Source organism: Perognathus longimembris, chromosome 2 (assembly GCF_023159225.1).
Source record: "Perognathus longimembris pacificus isolate PPM17 chromosome 2, ASM2315922v1, whole genome shotgun sequence".
In the NCBI taxonomy this organism is placed as follows: Eukaryota; Metazoa; Chordata; class Mammalia; order Rodentia; family Heteromyidae; genus Perognathus; species Perognathus longimembris.
The window spans coordinates 116650547-116674292 of NC_063162.1; the positions used below are offsets into that span (position 1 = coordinate 116650547).

A 23746-nucleotide genomic window follows, 5' to 3' on the forward strand; every position below is an offset into this window, starting at 1 on the left:
CCCAAGCTAGCCTCAAAGTCACAACCCTTTTGCCTTAGCCTCCTGAGTGCTGGGATTATAGGATGTTACACCACATCTGGCATGCATACAGGTACCTTTTATAAAAAAATAGTATGAAGTGCTAGCATTAAAAAACAAAACAAAAATTCTAAGGAAAAGTTTTTGTTTTTGGTTTAACCACTAAAATTGTGAGGGTTTACCTCACACAACTATTACTAACATCTACTAGTATTTTACCTTTATAAGTTTACCTGTGACTCAAAGGGACATAAGAGCACAGCTATTTTTAAGTAAAATAGCTATTTATTCAGCCTCTTGTCATGCCAAAATGCTCTGTGCATATACCACTATAATTAGCAAACCTTCTGAAACAGGTAAAATTGTACATCAAATTACATTTCTTATTACGTGATTATATAAAAATGTAAAATGAAAACAACTTATCAATTCCTTTTAACATTCCTAATAATTCAGCAGGAGATATGAGGCACAAAATCTTAGTAAAATATGACACAGTAAGAGAAGTAATGTAATTCTCACTTAAAGTTAACCTATCATAGTTTGTTACTAACATACAAAGACGACAAACTTTTAAAATGTATTTACTAAGATTCTGGCAACAGTTTTATATAACAAGATACAGCATATCAAGCCTGCACTCAACTTGTGTATGGTCTCAGCTTCAATATGAAGCTGTTAAAAAAAAATCAAATCCCTGCTTTTTACATGCTAAATATCTTGGCAAATATGCCATTAAAATAGTTATGAATGTAAGACAGCAAGAGTAAGGAGTTAACTAAAGCTAAACATTGCAACCTAAACAAAGTCATACAAAAAATAAAGTTAACAATCACTGGTTACATAAAATTGTCTTGACTGGTTAAAACTTAACAGTATAAAACATGCATTTTAGATCTTCACCTACCAATTTCCAAAAGTACCAGTGTCTATTTGAAACTATTCCTCTCCAAAGTCAAAGTGTAGTCAAAATTCAAACAACATAACACATTCTAATGCTAAAAAACATTCAGTTATTATTGAGGTGGAGGTAATTTCCCAAGCTTTTTTCTCATGCTGCAAAGGGCTTCATATCTCTGGCTCACTCAATGCAGCACACAAAATCCAAGGATGTCACTAAGCTCAGTAAAGGACAAGACTGCTGGTACCCAGCTCTAAACTCCCCAGGAAGCATGGCTGCTGTGTCCACAAAAACAGGATGTGTGAGGATCAAAGGCACGCTATTCTGCTAGCTAGTTAGCAAACCACCCTCCCGCCTTAAAAGTTCCTTCCTAGGTAAATAAAAATATACAGGGGGAAAAAAATTAACACACACTTATCTACACAGTAAAGATTTCTGAACTATTAATGTAATCCCTACTTCAAAAATTTTAACTAGAATCATCTGGTCATTTCTGATTGCATCTTAAAGATGCATCTAGATTCAGTTTCTGTTTATCCATAGATACATCTAGTCAAAAGTATTAGCTTTAATCCCCAAATGTCTTAACCACTAGCATGACTGCAGTGTAGTATCTCCCAGAGTTATCAAGCACAGAGGAGAAAGTAGATGCTCAAAAAGCAGGCAGCAATCATGGCCTTCCATACAGCAGCATCTGAATGGCTACTGTAGAGTCCAGGAATAATTTTAGAAACAACAAATTTCATGCATTTTAGTAAATATATCATAATTTTCACAGTTGAGATTTTCTTAGACATTGCACTTTCTTTAAGGGAATCTTGGTTTTTCTAAACGTTACGACGAATCAGGACTTGAACTAGCAGCCTTCTTTTTCTTCTTCTTGCTGTGTTTCTTATGCTTCTTTTTCTTTTTTGCCTTTTCCTAATAAAGAAAATTCCATATTAAAAACATTACTACAGGGAAATATGCAAACAAAGAACATATTTACCTAGGTATATCTAAACTATTATAAACAACCCACACAACTAAGGAAGTAAGACATCTCATCTCTTTAATAAATTCAGTAGAATCATATTATTATTCATGTTGTATAATTTCTAAATGCCACTACAGAGGAGTTTAACACAACTGTCTTGACAAAATGACAGATTTTAGGGAAAACAAAAATGATGAATTTTTTTTTTTAGTGAAATTATTAGAGTAGAAAAATGCATTGCCATTCTCTTTAATTCTCTTCTTCTTTTCTGCTTCTCAATTTCCATAATGACAGACTGGTTTTAAAAAAGAGTAATCAATATTAGTGAGTCATTACAATGCCACTTTCCTGCTTATTTTCCACTGCAGCTAGTGCTTCAAGAGGCTTTTCCTGTTATTCTGGCTTTGGCTGATCTAGAAATAACTTCAGAAGATAGAAGCAATGACCATACTTTAAAGCACCTTAAAAAAAGTCTTGTGAAAATCTGAGCTTCTGTTTCTAACAGTAAGACATTAGACTGTCTACAGTATCTTAGAAAGGCAGATATTGCCACCAAGGTTTTCTTTCTCTTTCCGGAGCCAATTTGATTTTCTCCTCATCAAGTGAAGCTGCTGGGCACCACACTTTTCCCAGTCCTTTGTTTTTCACAGTAAGTACAGTTGTGTTACCATTACTTGTCTTATATTAAACTGGACCAGTCTAGCTGTTGCCATATAAAAAACATAAGAAATACTTGCTGTTGTTCTTTCTCGTTCTTCGCTGCTTTTCTTCTTTTTTGCTCGTACCTACGGAATTGTGGAGAAAACAAACCTGTAATTTGTACTCATTTTCTTTTGTACTCATTTTTCTTTCATATTCTAACACATCTTACATTTTCAAAAGTTAGATGTAAAAAAATCAGTCTACCAAATCACTTTTAAAACAATCCCTATTAGATCTTAATGCCATTTCAGTGAAAACTAAATAAAAAGTAAGATTTTTTAAATCTCTAGTAGTACTCTCTTATATTGCCTTTCAGCACCTGCAACAATAAGCAGAGTGGTCTGTGGGAACAAAATAATGAGCTCTGAACGAATGCAGACCAGGATCTGTATCCTACCCACTAGGTTCTTCATCTATGAAAAGGAAGAAGTACCTGCCTTGTAGGTGCTGTGCCTGAAATAGAGTAGGTACTTCTCCAGATGTTGCCAACAAATGGTGGGTCCATATATAGGTACTCAGTCCAAACCAACTGAGTAAAATCCTTACGGGTGACAATGATCACCCCATTTCCATTTCATTTTTATCTTTTAAAGTGTAATTACTTTGGATTTTAAATTGAAACTTGGTGAAGCTCATATATATTAAGTACATGTCCAAATATAAGACATTTTATATTAAGCTTTGTTTTATTATTCAACAGCTAAAACATAATTACTAAAATATTGGAGTATAAAGTTGACTAAATGTTTCTCTGTGGGATATGCGTGCTAGGTGACTACATAACACAAATAGATGAAAGCGTAATGACAGAAGAAAACAACTAAGAACAGTCAACAAGCATTAGAGACCATTTGCTTGTAGGAGGGTGACAGTTCTAGAAGGCACTTCCCATGTTATTCTTGTCATTATAATAACTAGGGAGATAGCAGATGTACTGCACCCATATGCAGCCAAGCAGAGGCAAGGGATGCTGCGATGTAAGGTCTAGGAGTACATCCTACATGACTTTAGAATAGCCTGTTAATGATTCATGTAATGAATCTGTTAATGATAAAGTAAATTTATTGTAAATATGAATACAAAGTATCTTGTCTGAGATTTTAAGGTACAATGTATGCATGCCACAGAAATATAGAGAGGGAAGACTGTATTTTATTTCATTAAGATCTTCAGTAAATTCCAACCACATACTGAAAAGTGTCATTAATGACAATGCCACTGAATAGTTGTAATGTGTACATTTTGCACCAGCTCTATGCTGCATTGTTGTCTTTAGATTTTGTCTCCTAGTGATACTTAAACATTTAAACTGAAATACACTATAATTTATTTTCATTTCTTCTTTATATTCCTAGTAAAGGATAGTAATATAAAAATTAATTAGCCAGGTATGATGGTGCACACTTATAATCATAGCTACCCATAAGGTAGATAGGATGGAGCAAAAAAACTTAGTGAGCCCACAGTGATATTCTTATAATCCCAACTACTTGGAAGGCAGGGGCAGGTAGACTGTAGTCTGAAGCTGGCCCAGGAAAAATGGATGCCCTATCTGAAAAATAATGAGAGCAAAAAGGGTGGGGGGGATGTAGTTCAAGTTCAAGCAGTAGAACACTTGCTGAACAAGTAGGATACTCTCAGTTCAAATCCAACTAATGACTCTAAATCAGTATATTAGCTCTGAGTTTCATTTCATGGAGCATTACAAAATACTGCTACAAACTGGAGGTAATAAGTCTGATGAGACTGAGAGCATTATTCACAGATCAAACAAATCAGAAGGGAACGGACACAACAGAGAAAGGTAGAACTCAGGACCTGGGGAAAAGGGAAAAGAGCAGATAGAAATAAAGCTAGGTAAGGCAAACGTAGCAGCAGACTGGCACAGAAAAAGAGACGGAACCAGAAAAAAAACAGCACTTTTTTTTGGGCTGGTCCTGGGGCCAGGGCTCTGTCCCTGAGCTCCTTTTGTTCAAGGCTACCACTCTACCACTTGAGCCACAGTGCCACGTCAGGCTTTTTCTGTGGTTAACTTGAGATAAAAGTCTCCAGGAGTTTCCTGCCTGGGCTGGCCTCAAACCACAATCCTCAGATCTCAGCGTCCTGACTAGCTAGGACGACAAGGATGAGCCACTGGTGCCCAGCTCAAGCTCTCCTTTTAATGAAAGATCAGAATCTCAACTCTTTTTATTGCACTGTTGGGAGTGAATATGTAGATCTCTAAAGAAAGCTGCAAATTCAAAATGACTTTAGTGCACTGTTGGGTTAGATTTTCTGCTAAGAGTTATGGAAACTTGAAGCATCATTTACTCTGACCCATGTGTTCTCTAAGGCCTTTCACAATCATCTCACTTAGTTGCCGCAATAACGTAATATGACACGACTTCTACTTACAGATGAAAAAATCAAGGTGAAAAACACTAAAGATTATATAAGTACCTAATCAAAATTAACTAAGAATGGACTAGATGCAGATTGTTAAACAGAAACAGATTGAGAAACAGCCTCATTCTCCTTCATTTTGCAAACATCATGCCAACATTTGTTTTGCATCTTTCGACTCTACTATATGCTCAAAACAAAAACAGGAAGTTGGACAGTCTATTTTAACCATATAAAAATGCTGGATTCAATTGCTATAGTTACACGTTTCTTTCATATACTCAGAACCTCAGTACAGAAAGATACTAGAAGAGTAAAAATTAGATATTGGGAACCATGAGGAAGTATGGAGAATTACTAAAATAATGGTCATAATTACCTTCTGGAGGAATGCCAAACAAATTCTGAAGGAACAAGCATCATTTCTTTTACTTACCTCCTCAGCATAATCTGATTCTGACAAGGACCCAGATGATAAGGGTTTATCTTCAGGATACATCTTTCTTTTTCTGCCAAGTCCTTTAATGTCCTATGACAAATAAATAAGTGTAACATAAAGATATTGTTTCTAATACAATACAAACACAAAAGATACAACACAAATTTTGTTTAAGTTCTAAGAATTCTCCCAATCAGAAAATCACCCATTTTTCAATTTAGAAATATCTAAAAATGGTGACATTTATCAGGATTTAACCATTAATCCCACAAGGTAATTAAAAAAAATTAAACAATGTAACAACATATGCATTTAGATATGATATCCTCCATATTTCTCTAGAATGGGAGGATTCCACTTCCAGGACAGCTCAGGAAGAAAAGTCTGTGAAACCCATCTCCACCTCATAGGTGAGTGCAGTAGTATGCACCTGTTATACCTTTAGCTATATGGGAGGCTAAGAATTGTAGGATTACAGTTCCCAACCAAACAAAGTAAAATTAAAGTCTGTAAGACTCCATCTTCAGGGGGAAGCTGGATGCTATTGCATACAACTATAAGCCTCACAACAACAGGAGTCTAAAATTAATGACTCGCGATCCAGGTGCATTCCCAGGTAGGAGACTGTATCTCAAAAGTAATTTGGGTGAAAAGCAGGACTGGAGGCATGGCTCAGTGTTAGAACTGCCTAGCAAGCATGAGGTTCTGAGCTCAAACCCCAATACCATATTCCTCCACAAAAAAGTACCTTGCATAAACAAAGGAAAGGTTGAATTTTCATTATATTTTAAATCTGAGCTAATCCATTAAAATACAAATTCAAACTTGCCATAGGAATATCTTCTAATTTTTAACCTTCAATAATGAAGCTGTATGAAAATTTTTTCTTACAACAACATGAAATGCCATAAAAGCAAAAATAAATGTATTTTTTACTTATTTACATCATTGTTAGTTTCTTGAGGTCAATTAAATGTTGTAAAATAGATTATCTTAAGGCAGTGTGAAAATTACCTTTTCTTTCTCAGTCACATCCTTTGATTTCTTTTTCTTTTTAAAACTATCCTAAACAAATATATATGCGTAAGTATCTATATATAATACGAAACACACAAGTCGATTTTAAATGTAAAAGGTATAGCATTATAGAACAAAAACTAAAATCCAAAATGACTTGCTTATGATGGGAAAAGTTTATTTTAATGCTAGCATTATTCTGAAAATAAAAGAGAAATCTGTTAAATATTTGCTTATAAGCAAATAGGCTTTATTAGACTATGTATCAAATCTATGTATTTCCAAAATTGCCTGAAATACCCATGTGACTTTATGTTGCTTTTATTTTATAATGTATGTTAATTACAAGGGTTAGTAGTGGTAACAATACCACACATGTATATTCAGTTCCTCCTTGCCTCTTTTTCTTTTTTGAATTTGTTAGTGGGTTTATTTACAATATTTTCCCAAAGTACTTTGATCTTGTTCACCTAATCACCTTCTCCCATTGTTTCCCCCACTTCAAGTAGACTTCCCCTTCTTAATTATGTCATATTATTACTTTAGGTCTAGAATCAGGATATGTGTCAGGATATTTGTCTATTAGGTGGCTGATTTTTAAATAGAATTTTAGGCTACTGCCTATTTTCCCTGCATTTCTAGTTTATACTGTTGCTCAGCACCCACTAATTTGACTGGCCCACTCATCAGTAGCAGAGCTAAGAAATTTTGTTTTTAATCTCTTAGTTGTAGCAATTAGTATCCCTGAGCCTACAGTTTTCTTGTCTACTTTATAATTATCTAACAGGATTAAGGAATTGATAGTCAAGTGCAGAAAATACCTCCCTCCCCCCACCTTCAGAAAATGTTAGCTATCATTATCATGAGACTGCTGCTTTAGAAGAAAAACAAGGGAGGAGAGAGAGCTTGAGAAAAGCAACATAAACTGCAGTGACACAAACCTGTAATCCTTGTTACTTTGGGAGGCAGGGATTGGGGCATTATGTATGGTTCAAGGCCTGTCTGGCAAAAAAAAAGTTCTCCTTGACCAACTATGGAGCACCTGTCATCCCAGGTGTGGGGAAAACACAATGACTGGGTGTTATGCTTATGTGTGTTATCTCAGCACCACGGGAAAGCACAAAAACAGAAAAATTATAGTCTAGGCTAGTGAGGACATAAAAGTGAGATTTTTTTTTTTTTGGCCAGTCCTGGGCCTTGGACTCAGGGCCTGAGCACTGTCCCTGGCTTCTTCCCGCTCAAGGCTAGCACTCTGCCTCTTGAGCCACAGCGCCGCTTCTGGCCATTTTTTATGTATATGTGGTGCTGGGGAATCGAACCTAGGGCCTCGTGTATCCGAGGCAGGCACTCTTGCCACTAGGCTATATCCCCAGCCCTAAAAGTGAGATTTTAACTCAGAAAAATAACACCAAAAGGGCTGGGAGAGTGGCTCAAGGTAGAAAACCTGTCTAAACCCTGAGTTCAAACCCCAGCACTATCATAAACCAACAAACTATAGGTGTGATGAATTTCCCCAAATAAATTATATACATATATATGTAAATACTATGGAACCTCTTTGTATCATTAAGATGATTTAAAAAAGAGAAAATCACCATTTCTTGGTTGCTTTCTAGATTTGGGGCTGGGGCACACTGACATCTTGTGCAAAATTCAAACAGATGCTTTAGTTTCCTGAGAACCTAGAACTGTATTTGTCAATTTTTGGTCCATGGATGATACCTCTGTATCAGAATCAGACAGGGTATTGGGTATCTGTCAAAATTATGACTCCTTCTGAGCCTAATCAGACTTACAAAGTCAGACTTGAGACTTTTGTCTTTTGTGTGCAACACTGAATTTAAGTCCTTGTGCGTGCTAAGCATATACTTTACAACTGAGATACATTCTTAGCCACTGAAATCAACTTTTTTTTGGCCAGTCCTGGGACTTGAACTCAGAACCTCAGGGCCTGGGCACTATCCCTGAGCTTCTTTTGATCAAGGCTAGCCATTCTACCACTTGAGCCACAGTGCCACTTCCAGCTTTTTCTGTTTATGTAGTATTGAGGAATCGAACGCAGGGCTTCATGCATGCTAGGCAAGCACTCTGCCACTAAACCACATTCCCAGCCTGAAATGAGGATTTTTATACTAAGCCTCTTCATTTCTAAAATAATCACTATATTCTGACAGCTGTGTCTGATAATTTTGGTTAGTACAGAATAATGAACCAGACATTGATTCAAATTCAGAGATATTGATTCAAATTCTAGCTGAGTGAGGTATGCAAACCTATCATCCCAGCTGCGTGGGAGGATGAAAACAGGAGCACCTCAGTTCCAGGACAGTGTGGCAGAAAACTCTCTGAGATACCATCCATTAATCAAAAGCTGGTCCAGAAGCAAAATACTATCTCAAAATAACCAGTGCTGGGTGCTGGTGGCTCATGCCTGTCTGAGAACGGTGGTTCAGAGTGGGCCAGGGCAGAAAAGTTCATGAGTCTCTTATCTCCAGCAAAAAGCCAGAAGTATGGCTCAAGTGGTAGATCATTAGTCTTGAGCACAAAAACTAAAGGAGGGCACCCTGGTCCTGAGTTCAAGCTCTAGTACACACAAAAATACAATAATAATAATAACCAGTACAAAGAAGGGCTGGAGGTATAGCTCTGTGGTATAGTCCCTGTCTTGCAAAAACAAAGCCTTGAATTCAGTACACCAAGGGGGGGGGGGCGGAATATGTATACTGATTGTCTAGTTTAATACTAGGTGCATGAATTTAAACAAGATTTTTTTTTTACCCCTCTGAACTTCAACTCTTTGTAAAAATGGCAAATCATGAGTATATGGAGACAAGGAGATATGTGAAAGGACTTAGAATTATTAAATGGCATCTAAACATTATTAGTAAGGTGGCATGGAACCTCAAAGAATAAAAACTTTAAAAACAATTCAAGACAGCAAGAACTAAGAGAAGAAATTAAGTGTTTTTGTTATCTAAAATGTTAACAACTTAAATCATTTTACCTTACTGTCTGACTCAGTTTCTGACATAGAGCTTTCAGAAGATTTATGTGAACGGTTCTTCTTTTTCTTTCTCCTTTTTGCTTGTTTCTTATCCTATATAAAACATTTAAAAAATTGCTTTCTCTTTCAGAAATGTAATTACTGTAATTCACTAATATTCAAATTTTATTAATGAAAAAAACCTAATGGAAGGACCTGCTTGTAAACATGCATTATTCTTTAGTTAATATTCATAATGTAACAAACCACTTTCTTGTTTTATAAGTCAAGTGAACTGAAGCACATATAAACCTTAACATCTAGTCAAATAGCATTTTAGATTTTTCATATATTTTTCTTCTTTTCATATTTTGTGAATCAAATATATCTTTAAAAAGTAAAAACATACCAATTATTAAAAGAATTTCATTTATTCATGTCAGTCCTATAACAGGTACTTTATAGGTTTCATATTAAAAAGTATAAAGACATTATTTTATGAGCTATTCCAAGTGAACCTTACCTCATCTTCAGAGTCTGAAGAACTGCTGGAAGAATCAGAGCTTGATGAAGAAGAAGATGAATACTTGACCAAGCACAAAACAATTAAAGCTTGTGAGATGCGGGAATTGTTTTCATTTATCAAGTCTCTCAAGAACTTAGTGAAATCAATCTAGTATCTGAGAAATAGATGCCATATTCATAAGATTTAAATATTAAAATGTAAGTCTCACTCCCATCCTCCCTTCAAAAATCTCAACAAGATGATAATATATATGGCAATGGTGATCAACTGTCTTCCCTAACAGCAGCAGAGAAGTTACAAGATTACAAGGAGGTTGGCATCTTCCATGTTATTGACAGAACACTGCCACTCATCACAGCCAAATGACCTTCCTGCTGCTTAATTCACCTAGTCTTAAGTTACTTTTAGCATAAAGATTAAATTATCCTTACGTTTTTAAATACTCTTTAATTGCAATATTTATAAAAATAGAAAACTTTTGCTCACCCTACCAGCTTTCTTCTTTTCTTTTTTCTTTCTCTATATGGAAACAAATATGAGACTAAATAAGTTGATGTGAGTTATCAAGTGCATCTGCTAATGGTTTTAGTATGAAAATTCGACAAAGAGATTAAGAATAGCAATAAATTAAAATGGCATTACCTGTCTTTTTTTAGATGAGCTCTCATTTCCACTTAATAATTTCTCCCTGTGTTTTTCTAGCTCTTTCTTCCAGTTCTGCAAAAAAGTTATAGACACTATCAGAAGCTATTGATCTCTTCTAAACAGACTCAATATATAGAGACATCCAGTACTACCTCCTACCCATGCTGTTGTTTCTCAAGTATCCCTGCTTTTAATTGGTCAAAAAATACTATGGCTTGCAGTGGTGGACACACTATGGCTATATGTCTGCGATCCCAGCTTCTTGGGCAGCTGAGGCTGGAAGATTGTTTGAGCGCAGGACTGAGACTCCAGGCTCATTCCAAACCACATGCTAGTGGCTCACACCTATAATACTAGCTACTCAGGAGGCTGATGGGGAGGGGGGTGGGACACGGGACAGGACTGAGGTTTGAAGCCAGTGTGGGCAGACAAATCCAAGAGACTCCTAGCTCCAATTGACCAGCAAAACACTCAAATTGGAAGCATTCAAATGGCAAAATGCCAGCTATCAGCTGTGAGCAAAAAAGCTGAGATTACTCAAGAACCTGAGTTCAAATCCCTGTATTGGTACAAAGGGGATAAAAAAACAAAACCTCAAGCAACTCTAAGTTCCATCTTTCACTCTATCACCAAGGAGCCTCTACTTGCTATTTTGGAAGAGTACCCTACTGAATATCATATAGAGAGATAGATATTATTGCTGAGACCATGGCCTGTTTTCTTTTCAATAAAGATAGTTAAGACTCTCTTTCCAGACTAATAGCTGGGTTCTTCACTATGGTTGGAACATACATATATGTTTGCAATCAGAAACAAGCAGCACTATGGACACTATGGAAATTCCAGGTTAAGATGGAGAATGGGTGGAGTGAGAGTGTTCCTAGGGACTAACATTAGATGGTTAAGTCTCTCTCTCAATCATTCAGTGCTGGTCCTGACACTTGAACTCTGGGTACCATCCATGAGCCTTTGTGCTCAAGGCTAGCATTCTACCACATGAGCCACAGCTCTACTTCTGGCTTTTGGCAACAGTTTTCTGGAGATGAGTCTCATAGAATTTCTTGCCTGGGCTAGCTTTAAACTATTACCTTCAGATCTCAGTCTTCTGAGTAGCTAGGATTACAGGCATGAGCCACTAGCACCAGCTTATTCTCTTATTTTTAAAAGAAAGTATACATTTAAACACAAATATGTATTCAACTTAATATTACTGCTAAAATGAAGAGACATCTTAACCTAAAGAACTATATCCAAATGCTTGGTTAACTACAAGTAAAACATACAAAAAGGATTTTACTTTTATTGTAAGAAAAAAAAGATTAGTCTCTTTAAGAGATACTGTTAACAAACCTCATTCATTTTTTCTTCAAATTCAGCCAAAGCCTTGGAGCCTTTCTTTTTCTTTTCTAGTTGTTCTTTTACTTCCTCCCTTAAAAAACAGAATGTACAAATAAGGTTTTAAGCACTTCAAATCAGATGGACGTTCACAATTTCATAATTTGTTCATATCATTTAAATAGATGACTCATATATATACATATATACATACATACATACACATACACACACACATATTTGTTGTTTTTTTGCCAGTCCTGGGGCTCAGATTCAGGGCCTGAGCACAGTCCCTGGCTTCTTTTGGCTCAAAGCTAGTACTCTACCACTTGAGCCACAGTGCCACTTCTGGCTTTTTCTTTATATGTGGTGCTGAGGAATCGAACCCAGGGCTTCATGTATACGAGGCGAGCACTTTACCTCTAGGCCATATGCCCAGCCCCAATAGATGATTATCATTCCTCTTCTATACATGGATTCTAAGACTTAACACAGGGGACAGCAACAATTACAACAGACACTGCTTATGTACATTTTCATTTAATCATCACAACAACCTTGTGAGAAAAGGTAATATGTACTTCCATTTTACAGACAGACTGGAGTTAGCAAAAGGTAAGAGATCTGCCCAAGGTCATACAGCTGCAGTGTTAGTGTGAACTAAGGGCTACCCACTAGTCTGACACATTTTAATTACTACATATTCCCATTTAGTCATGTTCCTGACACATCTGCAGAAATCGAATGCTAATTGTTAGAAAAGCCTCCTTACAAAACTGGCCCAAAGTGAGCATCTGGGAACTGAGATTCTGGAGGTTTCTTTTCCCTGATTAAGAATAGTTTACTTAAGAGTAAACTGTGCAGGACAGTTTAGGTTCAAGAGCTGCTTCCCTCTGGGAACTTGAAATTTTAGATCGCATACCCAGCCTACAAATAACAACAGTTGTATCAAGTCTCTAATGAACCTCCCAGGCCAGCAACATTTCATGTGTTGTCAAACTCCCTGTGGAGAGAATTAAGAATGTCTTTTATAATTATAACTTCATTGGGTGAGAACCTTGGAAGCCAGTGCCAGGCTTCTCCTGTTTTCCCACGCAACTTTTTCTTTGCTGATTGTCCCTGGAATCTTTTCACATCATGAATGTTACCAGGCATGGAATTATCTGCTGAGACCCTTGTGAGTTCTCTTATGAATTAACTAGCCCAAGGTACTACTAATAAGGAAGACATACTAAAAAATAACAAGGTATATACTAAAATGCTTTATTTACAAAAGATTAGTTATTCAGTAAACGTTTCTAATTTACTGAAAAGCCAGCAGAAAACCTATAAACAAAGCTGAACATTATCCTTCCTAAAATCTGGTTAGCTCTCAATAAAGGGCATGGTTCCTCAAACTTACAATTTTAGGTAGCCTCCTTGCAAGCCCCAAAAACAAAAGTTATCCAGCAATAAGAGTTGTAAGAATCAGCTATGTTTATTAAAAGGTTATAAGCCAGTAAATTATTTCACAAATACCAGGTAGGTCTTGGTCGATTTAGATAATCCTGGATCGTGGGCCCCGAAGACTGGATTGGCCCCCTTGATCTGGCCATTGCTATTGGATTCATGTAGGCCTTGAGGAAAGAACACAATTAATTCCATTAAAACAACTACTAAAAATATAAATGCTCATTTATACTATCTGCTTTATTACCAGAGATTCAATGAAATAATGACACCTCTCACCTAGTGAGTGACAGCTTTGTAGTGGTTTATCCTAAAACCAAATAACCAAGTAAGGGTGATCATACTGTGCTTACTAGTAAATTAAGAAATTCAACTCCAAAGAAGACTTAAGTCTAAATTTACTGTGTATTCTACAACCCAAGAAATACTCTGACAGCCAGGCACTAGTGGCTCAGCCTTGTAATCCTACCTGCTCAGGAGGCTGAGAGCTAAAGATCTTGGCTCAAAGCCAGCCCAGGCAGGAAAGTCTGTGAGACTCTTTATTTCCAATTAACCACCAGGAAACTGGAAGTGAAGCTGTGGCTCAAGTGGTAGAGCTACTCTTGAGCACAAAAGCTCAGGGACACACTGTACCTATCTATGGTGGTAGATTAAATTGTACACAGAAAATAAAAAATAGGACTTCATGAAAACTAGAAGTGTTTGATCAAAAGATATAAAAAAGTGAAGAGAGTTCACAGAAAATATTTTCAGGCCATATATATGATAAGAGAATAGTATCTAGAGTATATAAGAAACTGCTATAACTTAACCAAACTCCAAAATAATAACATAATCCAAAAGAAAGCAATGGCTGTGAATACACATTTCTCCAAACACACCGTCAATGGCAAATAAGCACATGAAAAAGTTTGACATCACTAGTCATTAGGAAAACTCAAGTGGAAGCATATGCCTGTCCCAGTTACTTAGGAGGCAGAAGGACTGAGTTCAAGACCAGGTCAAGCAAAGTTAGCAAGACCCTATTAAAAACAGAAGGATTGGGGTAAGAGGGTTATGTGTGTGGTTTAAGAGGTAGAGCTGTTGGGCTCTGTGGTTCACACCTGTAATTCTAGCTACCCAGAAGGCTGAGATCAGGACCACAGTTCAAAGCCAGCCTGGGTAGTCTGTGAGACTTTATTTCCAACTAGTTAGCAAAAAACCACAAGTGGAACTGTGGCAATTGGTAGAGCACTAGCCTTGGCAAAAAAGCCAAGGAATAGCACCCAGGTCCTGAGTTCAACCCTCCCCTCCCCCCACCCCACCCCCTCCGCAACAAACAAATGAAGCTCTTGATATGGAAAAATGTTTTCCATTTCTTTGGTGAAAGGTAAAAACAAGTTACCAAAAATTTACTGTCTTAAGTGCCTATACAGTTTTATAAATCTGGATTCAGGTGCAACAAAGTGTGAATTGAGACATTTCTTTTTACCATTTCATATACCAAAAAAAAAAAAAAAAAAGGATTTTAAGGAACTCAGCACCTTTATGAAATAAATATATAAATAAAAATCAAGGTAAACAATACTGCCACTCCCATTAAGCAAAGAGTGCTTATATGGAAATTCACAAAGTACAATGCCAATTTTTTATTCTCTGTTTCAAAGTCACAATATTCACTATGTATAACAGCTTCAATTTGTGTGTGCACGTGTCGATGTGCTGGTTCAAGGGCTTGTACTCAGGGACTAATGCTCTTACTTGGCTTTTCTCTCAAGGCTGGTACTCTACCACTTGAGCCACATACATCTCCACTTCTGGCTAATTGGAGATAAAAATCTCCCAGATGGGGGCTGGGAATATGGCCTAGTAGCAAGAGTGCTTGCCTCCTACACATGAAGCTCTCAGTTCGATTCCCCAGCACCACATATATGGAAAACGGCCAGAAGGGGCACTGTGGCTCAGGTGGCAGAGTGCTAGCCTTGAGTGGGAAGAAGCCAGGGATGGTGCTCAGGCCCTGAGTCCAAGGCCCAGGACTGGCAAAAAAAAAAAAAAAAAAAAAAAAAATCTCCCAGATGTCTGCCTGAGCTTCAGACGATATCCTCAAATCTCTACCTCCTGAGTAGCTAGGATTACAGATGTGAGCCACCAGCATCCAGCCAGACTTCAATGTTTTATCAAATACTGTAAAAATATATTAAAATTCGAATGCCAGTTTGTCACACTATTTTTCCAAAGTACATATGAACCTATCCTTCACTTCAGACAAAAATATTAGCAAAGCAGTACTCATGTGCTAGGAGAATTACAGATAATTGAGGTACAATTACAATTACTATTAAGTAGTAAAACTTTTAAGCTTCTGAACACAAATAGTACACTCCAAATTCTCCTATTTATTTACTAAGCTAGGTTACGTGCTAGGTTCCATGCAAAATACTCAGGGCTTTTACTTATGCGATAATGTTTTAAAATAATACTCTTCACATTAAGGAGGTGAGTTATTAGCCCAAAATGCAATTTGTCTGGTGCTAATGGCTCTCACCTGTAATCCTAACTACTTAAGAGGCTGAGATAGATATGAGGATCACCGTTCAAAGCCAGACCAGGCAAGGAAGTTGGTGAGGCTCTCATCTCCAATTAACTACCAGAAAGGCAGCAGTGGCACTGTGGCTCAAAGTAGTAGAACGCTAAACTTGATTGAGCAGAAGAGCTCAGGAACGGTGCTCAGGCCTCAAGTTCAAGCGCCATGACCAAAGAGGAAAAAAAGCAATTTAACATCTCACGATGACTTAATCATTTAAAATACTATATGTTCATAGTTCAAACTTTCATATTCCTATGTGACTATAATTGGCTCCACATGGCTGAGTTTGGTAACAGGAAAGGATTTGCTAATAAAACTCAGGATAGTAAATTGGGCTCAAGGGAATGTATGTATGTGTGTGTACATACATACACATATAATATATATTTATATGTTGGCAGGTATATATTTATACATTCATGTAATTTATTTATATATGTTGGCAGGTAACAAAAGAACAATACAGTACAACTGTTAAGGTATAACCTACAGTATTTAATTTGCTGTTTTTGAGTACCAGTTTTTACCTAGGAGACACAATGTAGACAGCATGAACAGAAAAGAACATAAAGGATGCTTTCAGAAACAACGGTCCCATATGAACTTGAGTCCTTTATAAATGTTGAATATTAAAATTTTCATTTAAAAATACTGTTCAACAATGTACACAAAAAGGGAACCCTAATGTAAACTGTGGACTTGGCGTGACCATGTTCATGGACTGGGGGTTCATGGATCGTGAACAAAAGTACTGCTGTCCCGTTGATTAGGGAGGTGGCTATGTGGGTGTATATACGCAGGAACGCTCTGTACTTCCTGCTCAATTTTGCTGTCAATCTGAAACTGCTCTAAAAATAATCTATTTTTCAAAAAATTGTCCAACCTTAAATTTGTTTTAAAAAATGATCCAATTATTTCTAAAACCATGACAGTATCATCAACATAAAAAAAATCTCAATTATTCTTGAGAGCATCTGAAAAAAAGGGCAATATTTCCAGAGACAAACATTTGTTACTGGGCTGGGAATATGGCCTAGTGGCAAGAGTGCTTGCCTCGTGTACATGAAGCCCTGGGTTCGATTGCCCAGCACCACATATATAGAAAACGACCAGAAGTGGCGCTGTGGCTCAAGTGGCAGAGTGCTAGCCTTGAGCAAAAGGAAGCCAGGAACAGCACTCAGGCCCTGAGTCCAAGGCCCAGGACCGGCAAAAAAAAAAAAACAAAAAACAAAAACAAAAAAAATTTGTTACTGAAAAAACATGTTACAGCAAAACATACAGAGCCAGAAAGACCAATGGTCTTGGTGGGGTAAGGGTGGGCAAAGAATGACAGAGCACAGACATTTTTAAGGCAATGTAGTACTCTGGATGGTATCATAATGTGGATGCATGTTGCAAATTTGTCCACACCTGCAACAGAATGTACAATACCAACAGTGAGCACCACTGCCTTAGGATTGACAGTGATGTGTCATTCTAAGTTAATTAACTGTAACCACTCTGATACCATTCTGGTTGGGGAGGATGATAATGGGGAGGCTATGTATATGGGGGAGCAGAAGGTACACTGGCTACCTTTGTTATCTTTCTGTTTGCTGCCAACCTGAAACTGCTGTAAAATAAATCAAGAGTTATGATGCACTGTAAGAAGACACAGTTTTGGTCACTGTCTACATAATCCCACAACAAGGAGAATGAATTATAAATTGGACCATGCATGTCTTCAACTTGTTAGTTTCATTTTTTCACTTAGTCTTTGAAGTGCTAACAAAAAGTTACCTGAACACTGTGCGCCATGACAGCATGCCAACACAACACACTGAGTTATTACCAAAATGTTTTGCTGGTGGCCTGTGGCTCACACCTGTAATCCAAGCTACTCAGGAGGCTAAGCTCTGAGGATCCTAGTTCAAAGCCAGCTCTGGCAGGAAAGTCTGGGAGATTCTTAGGCCCAAATAAACACATAAACAAACACACACACACACACGCCAGAAATGGAGCTGTGGCTCAAGTGGTAGAGCTCTAGCCAGGAGCAAAGAAGCTCAGGGATAGCACTCAAGATCTGAATTCAAGCCCCAGGAACCCCTCCTCCTCAACAGCGCTCTAGTAAATGAAGCTAATTTGATGTTTTTTCAAGCATCTAAAAGAAATATGTAAACCAAACTTTTTCCTCAGTAAAGAAACAAATGAATCCTCTGAAAGAAACTGTATCCAGTCAGGTGATTTTTAAGCTTTAGAAGACATCACAAGTAGCCTACCTAGCGCTGGTGCTAGCTAAGGAGGCTGAGTGAGGCTTGAGGTTCAAATCCAGTCAGGACAGGAAAAGTCCAAGAGACTCATCTCAAACTACTCAGAAAGGCCGAAAATGGGGGGCTGTGGCTCAAGTGATAAAGAGAGATGAGAGGAAAGAGGGAGACAGGAAGGGAGGGAGAAAGTGAGAGAAGGCATTACACGAACCCAAACAGTCTAATAACTCAAACGTGAGGATGTCCCAGAACCCCACCATATCAACTCATAGTCACCAACAGAGACCTCATCTGCAGCCAGGAGGAAAGAGCTGCCCTTAACCTTGTAATCATGGTTTATGGCCACAGTGGTTCCTAAACCTTCTCCATTAAGAACACTAGGTAAGAAGAAAACAGAAGGTTTTAAGATGAGCAATGCTATCCTTCCACAAACGGAAGTCGCCTGGGCACGCACACACTCACTCGGGCGTCGTCTAGACTTGTGGGATCCTAACTATTCTGCAAGGTTGTGAACAACGAGGAGTCCCTTTAATAAAAGAGGAAGCCGTTTCGGAGAAGTCAAGTCACTAGTCACGGGCCACAAAGTCTGCGGGGCAACTATTTTCACACGCTCCATCCCTGTGCGGAGGCCACGAGCCAACCCGCGGGTCGCTGAGCCGGCGCGCTCCTTGTTCCGGGGGGGAGCAGGGGTCACTTCCGAGGCCGCCGCGCCCGCAGCCCGCCCGGGTACGCCAGCCAAGGGGCGCCCACCCGGGTGAGCGAGGCCCGCGGAGGGGCCCCTGACTTGGGAACGAACACTAAGGAAGGAGCATCTTTCCCGGCCTAAACACCGTGCTGTTTGGCTCCTGCGGGAGGGGAGATGGCACACAGAGCCCCCAAGCAGCCTTGGGATGGGGGTGCGGGAAGAGAGCAGGCAGGGCTGGGGCCCCAAGGCGCCAACTGCGTGTGCGGCGCACGCGCGAGGGAACGGGGTGGGGTGTGTGGGGGTGCCGGGTCTATGGGCCCAGGTCCCAGCGCGGCCGCAGCCCTCCGGCCTCCCCGGCGAGGGGGCCCGGCGCCGGGCCTTCGCATCACTCACCCCCTTGTTCTCTTCCTCAGATACTCACCACGCGGTTGTCCCGCTTCCCCATGATGCTGGGTTAGCCACTCGGCAAGACAACGGCGGGGAAAAAAAGCCAGGCCACAGACACAGCGTAAGCGGGCCCGCCGCGAGTCTTACTGCCCCTTCTCTACGTCGCGTAGAGAGCGGCGCCGCGTGCGACCCGAAGGCCGCGCCTGGCCACAGCGCCCCCTGCCGCCTGGGAGAAGCGGTATAGGCAGATATTAGTTCCAATATCATAAGATACATAATACCTGTAAATGAATATGGTATATTCTTCTCATTAGCGCTTTCATTATCCCTTATCCTCCTTTTTTTCTTCTTCTATATGTATGTGCATGTGTGCTAGTCTTGGGGCTTGAACTCAGGGCCTAGGTGCTATCTCTGAGCATTTGTGCTCAAATCTACGGCTCTACCACTCGAGTCACAGCTCCACCTGTAGCTTTTTGGTGATTAAGTGGAGATAAGAGTCTCACAGACTTTTCTGTTTGGGTTAGCCTTGAACTCCAATCCTCAGATCTCCGTCTCCTGCGTAGCTAGGCTTACAGGTGTGTGAGCTCCCAGTGCCCAGCTGTTTTTCATTCTTACCATTTTCTTCAGGGTTACTCTTATTCCTTCATCAATCTCTTCTTCAGGTGACTGTTGGCTGGTTTTTGTTGGCATTGAAAAAGAATATCTTGAAATTCTTAAAGAATCAGTTTGAAGGGGCTCAAACCTGTAATTCTGGATACTCAAGAGTCAGAAATGAGGGGAGATATTATGATTTGAGAGCAGCCTAGTAGGCTGAAGCTCCATCTGAACTAATGGCTGGGTGCAATAGCACATGCCTGCATCCTCAGAGAAGTGTGGAAGCACAAGAAGGTTGAGCAGACCTCAGGATGGTCTGAGTATAGTGAGTCCCTGCTTTAAAAATAACTAATGCAAAAAGGGGTTGGAGATGTGGCTCAAGTGGTAGAATGCCTCTCTAGCAAGGTCAAGGCCCTGAGTTTGAAACCCACTATACTCTCTGCCACCCAAGGATCCGTTTTACTGAGGTACACCTTATTAAAATGTATGTACATAGAATAAAATCCATCATTTACAATGTATCATTTGATGAATGTGACAAATGTTATGGAACATTTATGTCTCTAAAATATTCTCATGTGCCCTTTTGTAGTTAATCTCCTTCTCTACATCCTAGCCTCTGGAAACTAGAGATCTGTTTTCTGTCACTACAGTTTTTATTTTTCTAGAATTTCACATGGTGGATTTACACACATACACAACACTCGGCTATCCATAGTTCTACTTTTTTTTATTGTTGAGTAGTAAGTATTCCATCATATTTATATGTCAGGTGTTGTTTATCAATTTAATCATTTCATTGATGTTTGAATTATTTCTAGATTTTACTTATGAAAAAACTGCTATGGGGGCTGGGAATATGGCCTAGTGGCAAGAGTGCTTGCCTCCTACACATGAAGCTCTCAGTTCGATTCCCCAGCACCACATATATGGAAAACGGCCAGAAGGGGCGCTGTGGCTCAGGTGGCAGAGTGCTAGCCTTGAGCGGGAAGAAGCCAGGGAGGGTGCTCAGGCCTTGAGTCCAAGGCCCAGGACTGGCCAAAAAAAAAAAAACAAAAAAAAAAACAAAAAACTGCTATGAACACTTACATACGTGTTACTGTACACACAGTTCCCATTTCTTTCTATAAATACCTACAAGTGAGATAATTGGGTTGTGTATTGTTTTGTTTTTGGTAATGCTGGGGATTGAATCTAGAGCACTGGGCAAAGTAGGCAAGGTCTCTACTACTTAGGTCATGCCCCAGTTCTTCTTTTACTTTATTTCTCAAATAGGGTATCAACTACTTTTGCCTAGGCTGGCTTTGCATAGTGATGATCCTCCTGCCTCCCATCTCCTGAGAAACTGGAATTACACGTGTGTACCACCACACCTAGCTTCTAAGTTATGTTTAACTCAACTCTTTCCAAGGTGACTGTATCCTGTCGCATTCCCACAGTCAATAGTGAGAGTTTATTTTACATGTTCATCAACATTTGAGGTTTTCAACTGAAGAAATTTTAACTAGTTGTACTTCACTGTGGTTTCAATTTCCATTAAAATAAATGAATAATACACCTTATTCCCTTAGGTACTTATTTCTCTATCTTCTTTTGGTGAAAGGCCATTTCAAATGTTTTGCCCATTTAAAAATTGGATTATTGGTCTGAATAATACTCCTTTTTTAGAATACACTCTGAATGTATCTGATTCCCTTTCTGTTAACACACACACACACACACACACACACACACACACACACACACACACACCAGATACTTTTACTTTTTTTTTCTTGGCCAGTCCTGGGGCTTGAACTCTGGGCCTGGGCACTGTCACTGAGCTTCATTTGCTCAAGGTTAGCACTCTACTACTTGAGCCACAGAGCTACTTCTGGCTTTTTCTGTTTGTTTCTGAGGAATCAGACCCAGGGCTTCATGCATGCTAGGCAAGCACTTTACCACTAAGCCACATTCCCAGCCCCAACTTTTAATATCTTTTTCTTTCAACATTCTCATCCCTCCCAGCCCAACCCAGGTTATCTGCCCTTAACATTTTCTTCTAGATTTTTAAAATTTCAGTGTGATTTAAGGCTTATAAAAATGAAGGTGAGCCGAAAGCTGGTGACTCATGCCTGTCATCCTTAAAGCTACTTAGGAGGCTGAGATCCAAGGATCACAGTTCCAAGTCAGCCCCGTTAGGAAAATTCATGAGACTTGTATTTCCCATTAACCACCAGAAAACTGGAACTGGCACTGTGGCTCAAGTGGTAGGGTGCTGGCTTTGAGCACAGAGGTTCAGCGTCCAGATCCTGAGTTCAAACCCCCATGACACACACACACACACACACACACACACACACACACACACACACGGTGATTGTTAGCAGCTTGTGAGAGACCTTGAGCCAGAGAGCCATGTTTCATGCAGAGCCACAGAAATGGGAGACTATAAATGTGTGTTGTTTTGAGCTACTAAAACAACAAAAAGGTGAATCCTATCAGGAGCATTCAACAAATTCTGGAGGTCAGTTTATACATATCTACTACTTCATGCAGAGGGGATTACATACATCAAAACAGCAGTGCAGAGCCATTTTGTAGTATGTCAGGAACTTCTCTTGTGCACACATTGTTGAACAGAAGTAGGCAAACATGAACAGAAATGATCTTCCTGTAAAACCCTTCAGTGCTCCCAGACACCTTTATATGGACGACATGCAGTCTCACCTACTATCACCATAGCTGCCTCCCTGTCAGTGAGGTTGCAAAATTAACTTTTGCCACCAATAGTCATAGCGAATGAAAAATAAAAAATGGTGTGAAAAATACAGCATCATTATGTCAGTATCTAAGTTTGCAGAACATGGCCTTGAGTCCCATCCAAACAGTTAAGTGTTTTCTTAGAGAACAGGGAAGTTGAAACTGGGCTGAATTCCAGAGTAAAATTAGCTGCCAGTGGCTACTAAGTAGGCTCTTGATGGAATGTGGCTTTGAGTACAACAGAAATACCAAAGCATCTGTTTGGGCACAGCTTACGAGTGTATGCATGGGGGCTGGGAGTATGGCCTAGTGGCAAGGGTGCTTGCCTTGTATATGAAACTCTTGGTTCAAGTCCCCAGCACCACATATGTAGAAAATGGCCAGAAGTGGTGCTGTGGCTCAAGTGGCAGAGTGCTAGCCTTGAGCAAAAAGAAGCCAGGGACAGTGCTCAGGCCCTGAGTCCAAGGCCCAGGACTGCCCCCCCCCCCAAAAAAAAGTGTATGCATGTACATGGATGTACCGGATCATGCTGTTAAGATTATACATCTTTTTGTAGGGTATGATCTAAATGTGTGGAAGCCACTGCCAAGCCAAGCCTTACCAATCTTCCTCCTCTCATCTGCCTACTCTTACATAATCACACATGCAAAATACTCCTCCTTGTGCTACTGGTAAACATTGGCCTTTACTTCTGAGTTCTGTCAAGCCTTATTTCTGATGCGAAATCTTTGTTCTTCTCCAGGTTAGGAGCCATCGGTAACACACATCCTTCTCCATAGCCCCTTCTTCCATCTGTAGATTCTTGAAAGGACTGCCCACATCTTACTCATCTTTGGTTCTTCAGGTTTTTCCTCACCAGCTAATAATACTTGGCCCAGTATTGGCTGAATAAGCTGTAAGCTCAGGTTACTTCTATGTATGTTTTTAAACACTGAACATCAGAAAGGAGTCTCTTAAAAGTGTAAAATATTCTAATATATTCTTTGTGTGTGTTTGTGTGTGCTAGTACTGGAGCTTGAACTCAGGGACTGGGTATCCCTTAGTATCTTCACTCAAAGCTAGTACTCTACCACTTAAGCTACAACTTTTTGAGGATTAACTGGAGATTAGAGTCTCAGGGACTCTCCTGCCCAAGCTGGCCTCACACAGGGAT

General features: G+C 39.3%; 1 protein-coding gene and 1 long non-coding RNA gene across 6 annotated transcripts in view; one reads left to right on the forward strand and one right to left on the reverse strand.

Annotated features, from left to right (window-relative positions):
* Nucleotides 1–15150, forward strand: part of LOC125347002 — a 22569-nt gene extending 7419 nt beyond the window's left edge. The window contains exons 2-3 of the long non-coding RNA XR_007210084.1: nt 8807–8809; nt 15131–15150. This is a non-coding gene — a long non-coding RNA (uncharacterized LOC125347002). The remainder of the gene's footprint in view (nt 1–8806; nt 8810–15130) is intronic.
* Nucleotides 466–19414, reverse strand: Fam133b (family with sequence similarity 133 member B). 5 transcript variants are annotated; one of them, XM_048340021.1, is made up of 11 exons: nt 19292–19414; nt 13443–13540; nt 11940–12018; nt 10587–10661; nt 10431–10463; nt 9942–10004; nt 9440–9532; nt 6433–6483; nt 5416–5508; nt 2633–2680; nt 466–1840 (listed from the first exon to the last, which is right to left on the reverse strand). In XM_048340021.1, exons 1-11 carry the CDS (start codon nt 19313–19315, stop codon nt 1754–1756), a joined length of 744 nt encoding a protein of 247 aa, XP_048195978.1. In that variant the 5' UTR covers nt 19316–19414; the 3' UTR covers nt 466–1753. The 5 variants fall into 5 exon arrangements, with proteins under 5 accessions (XP_048195978.1, XP_048195977.1, XP_048195980.1 ...); XM_048340020.1 differs by lacking the exon at nt 466–1840 and having other exon boundaries at nt 1854–2680; XM_048340023.1 differs by lacking the exons at nt 466–1840; nt 6433–6483 and having other exon boundaries at nt 1854–2680.
* Between the last annotated feature and the right edge of the window lie 4332 nt (nt 19415–23746).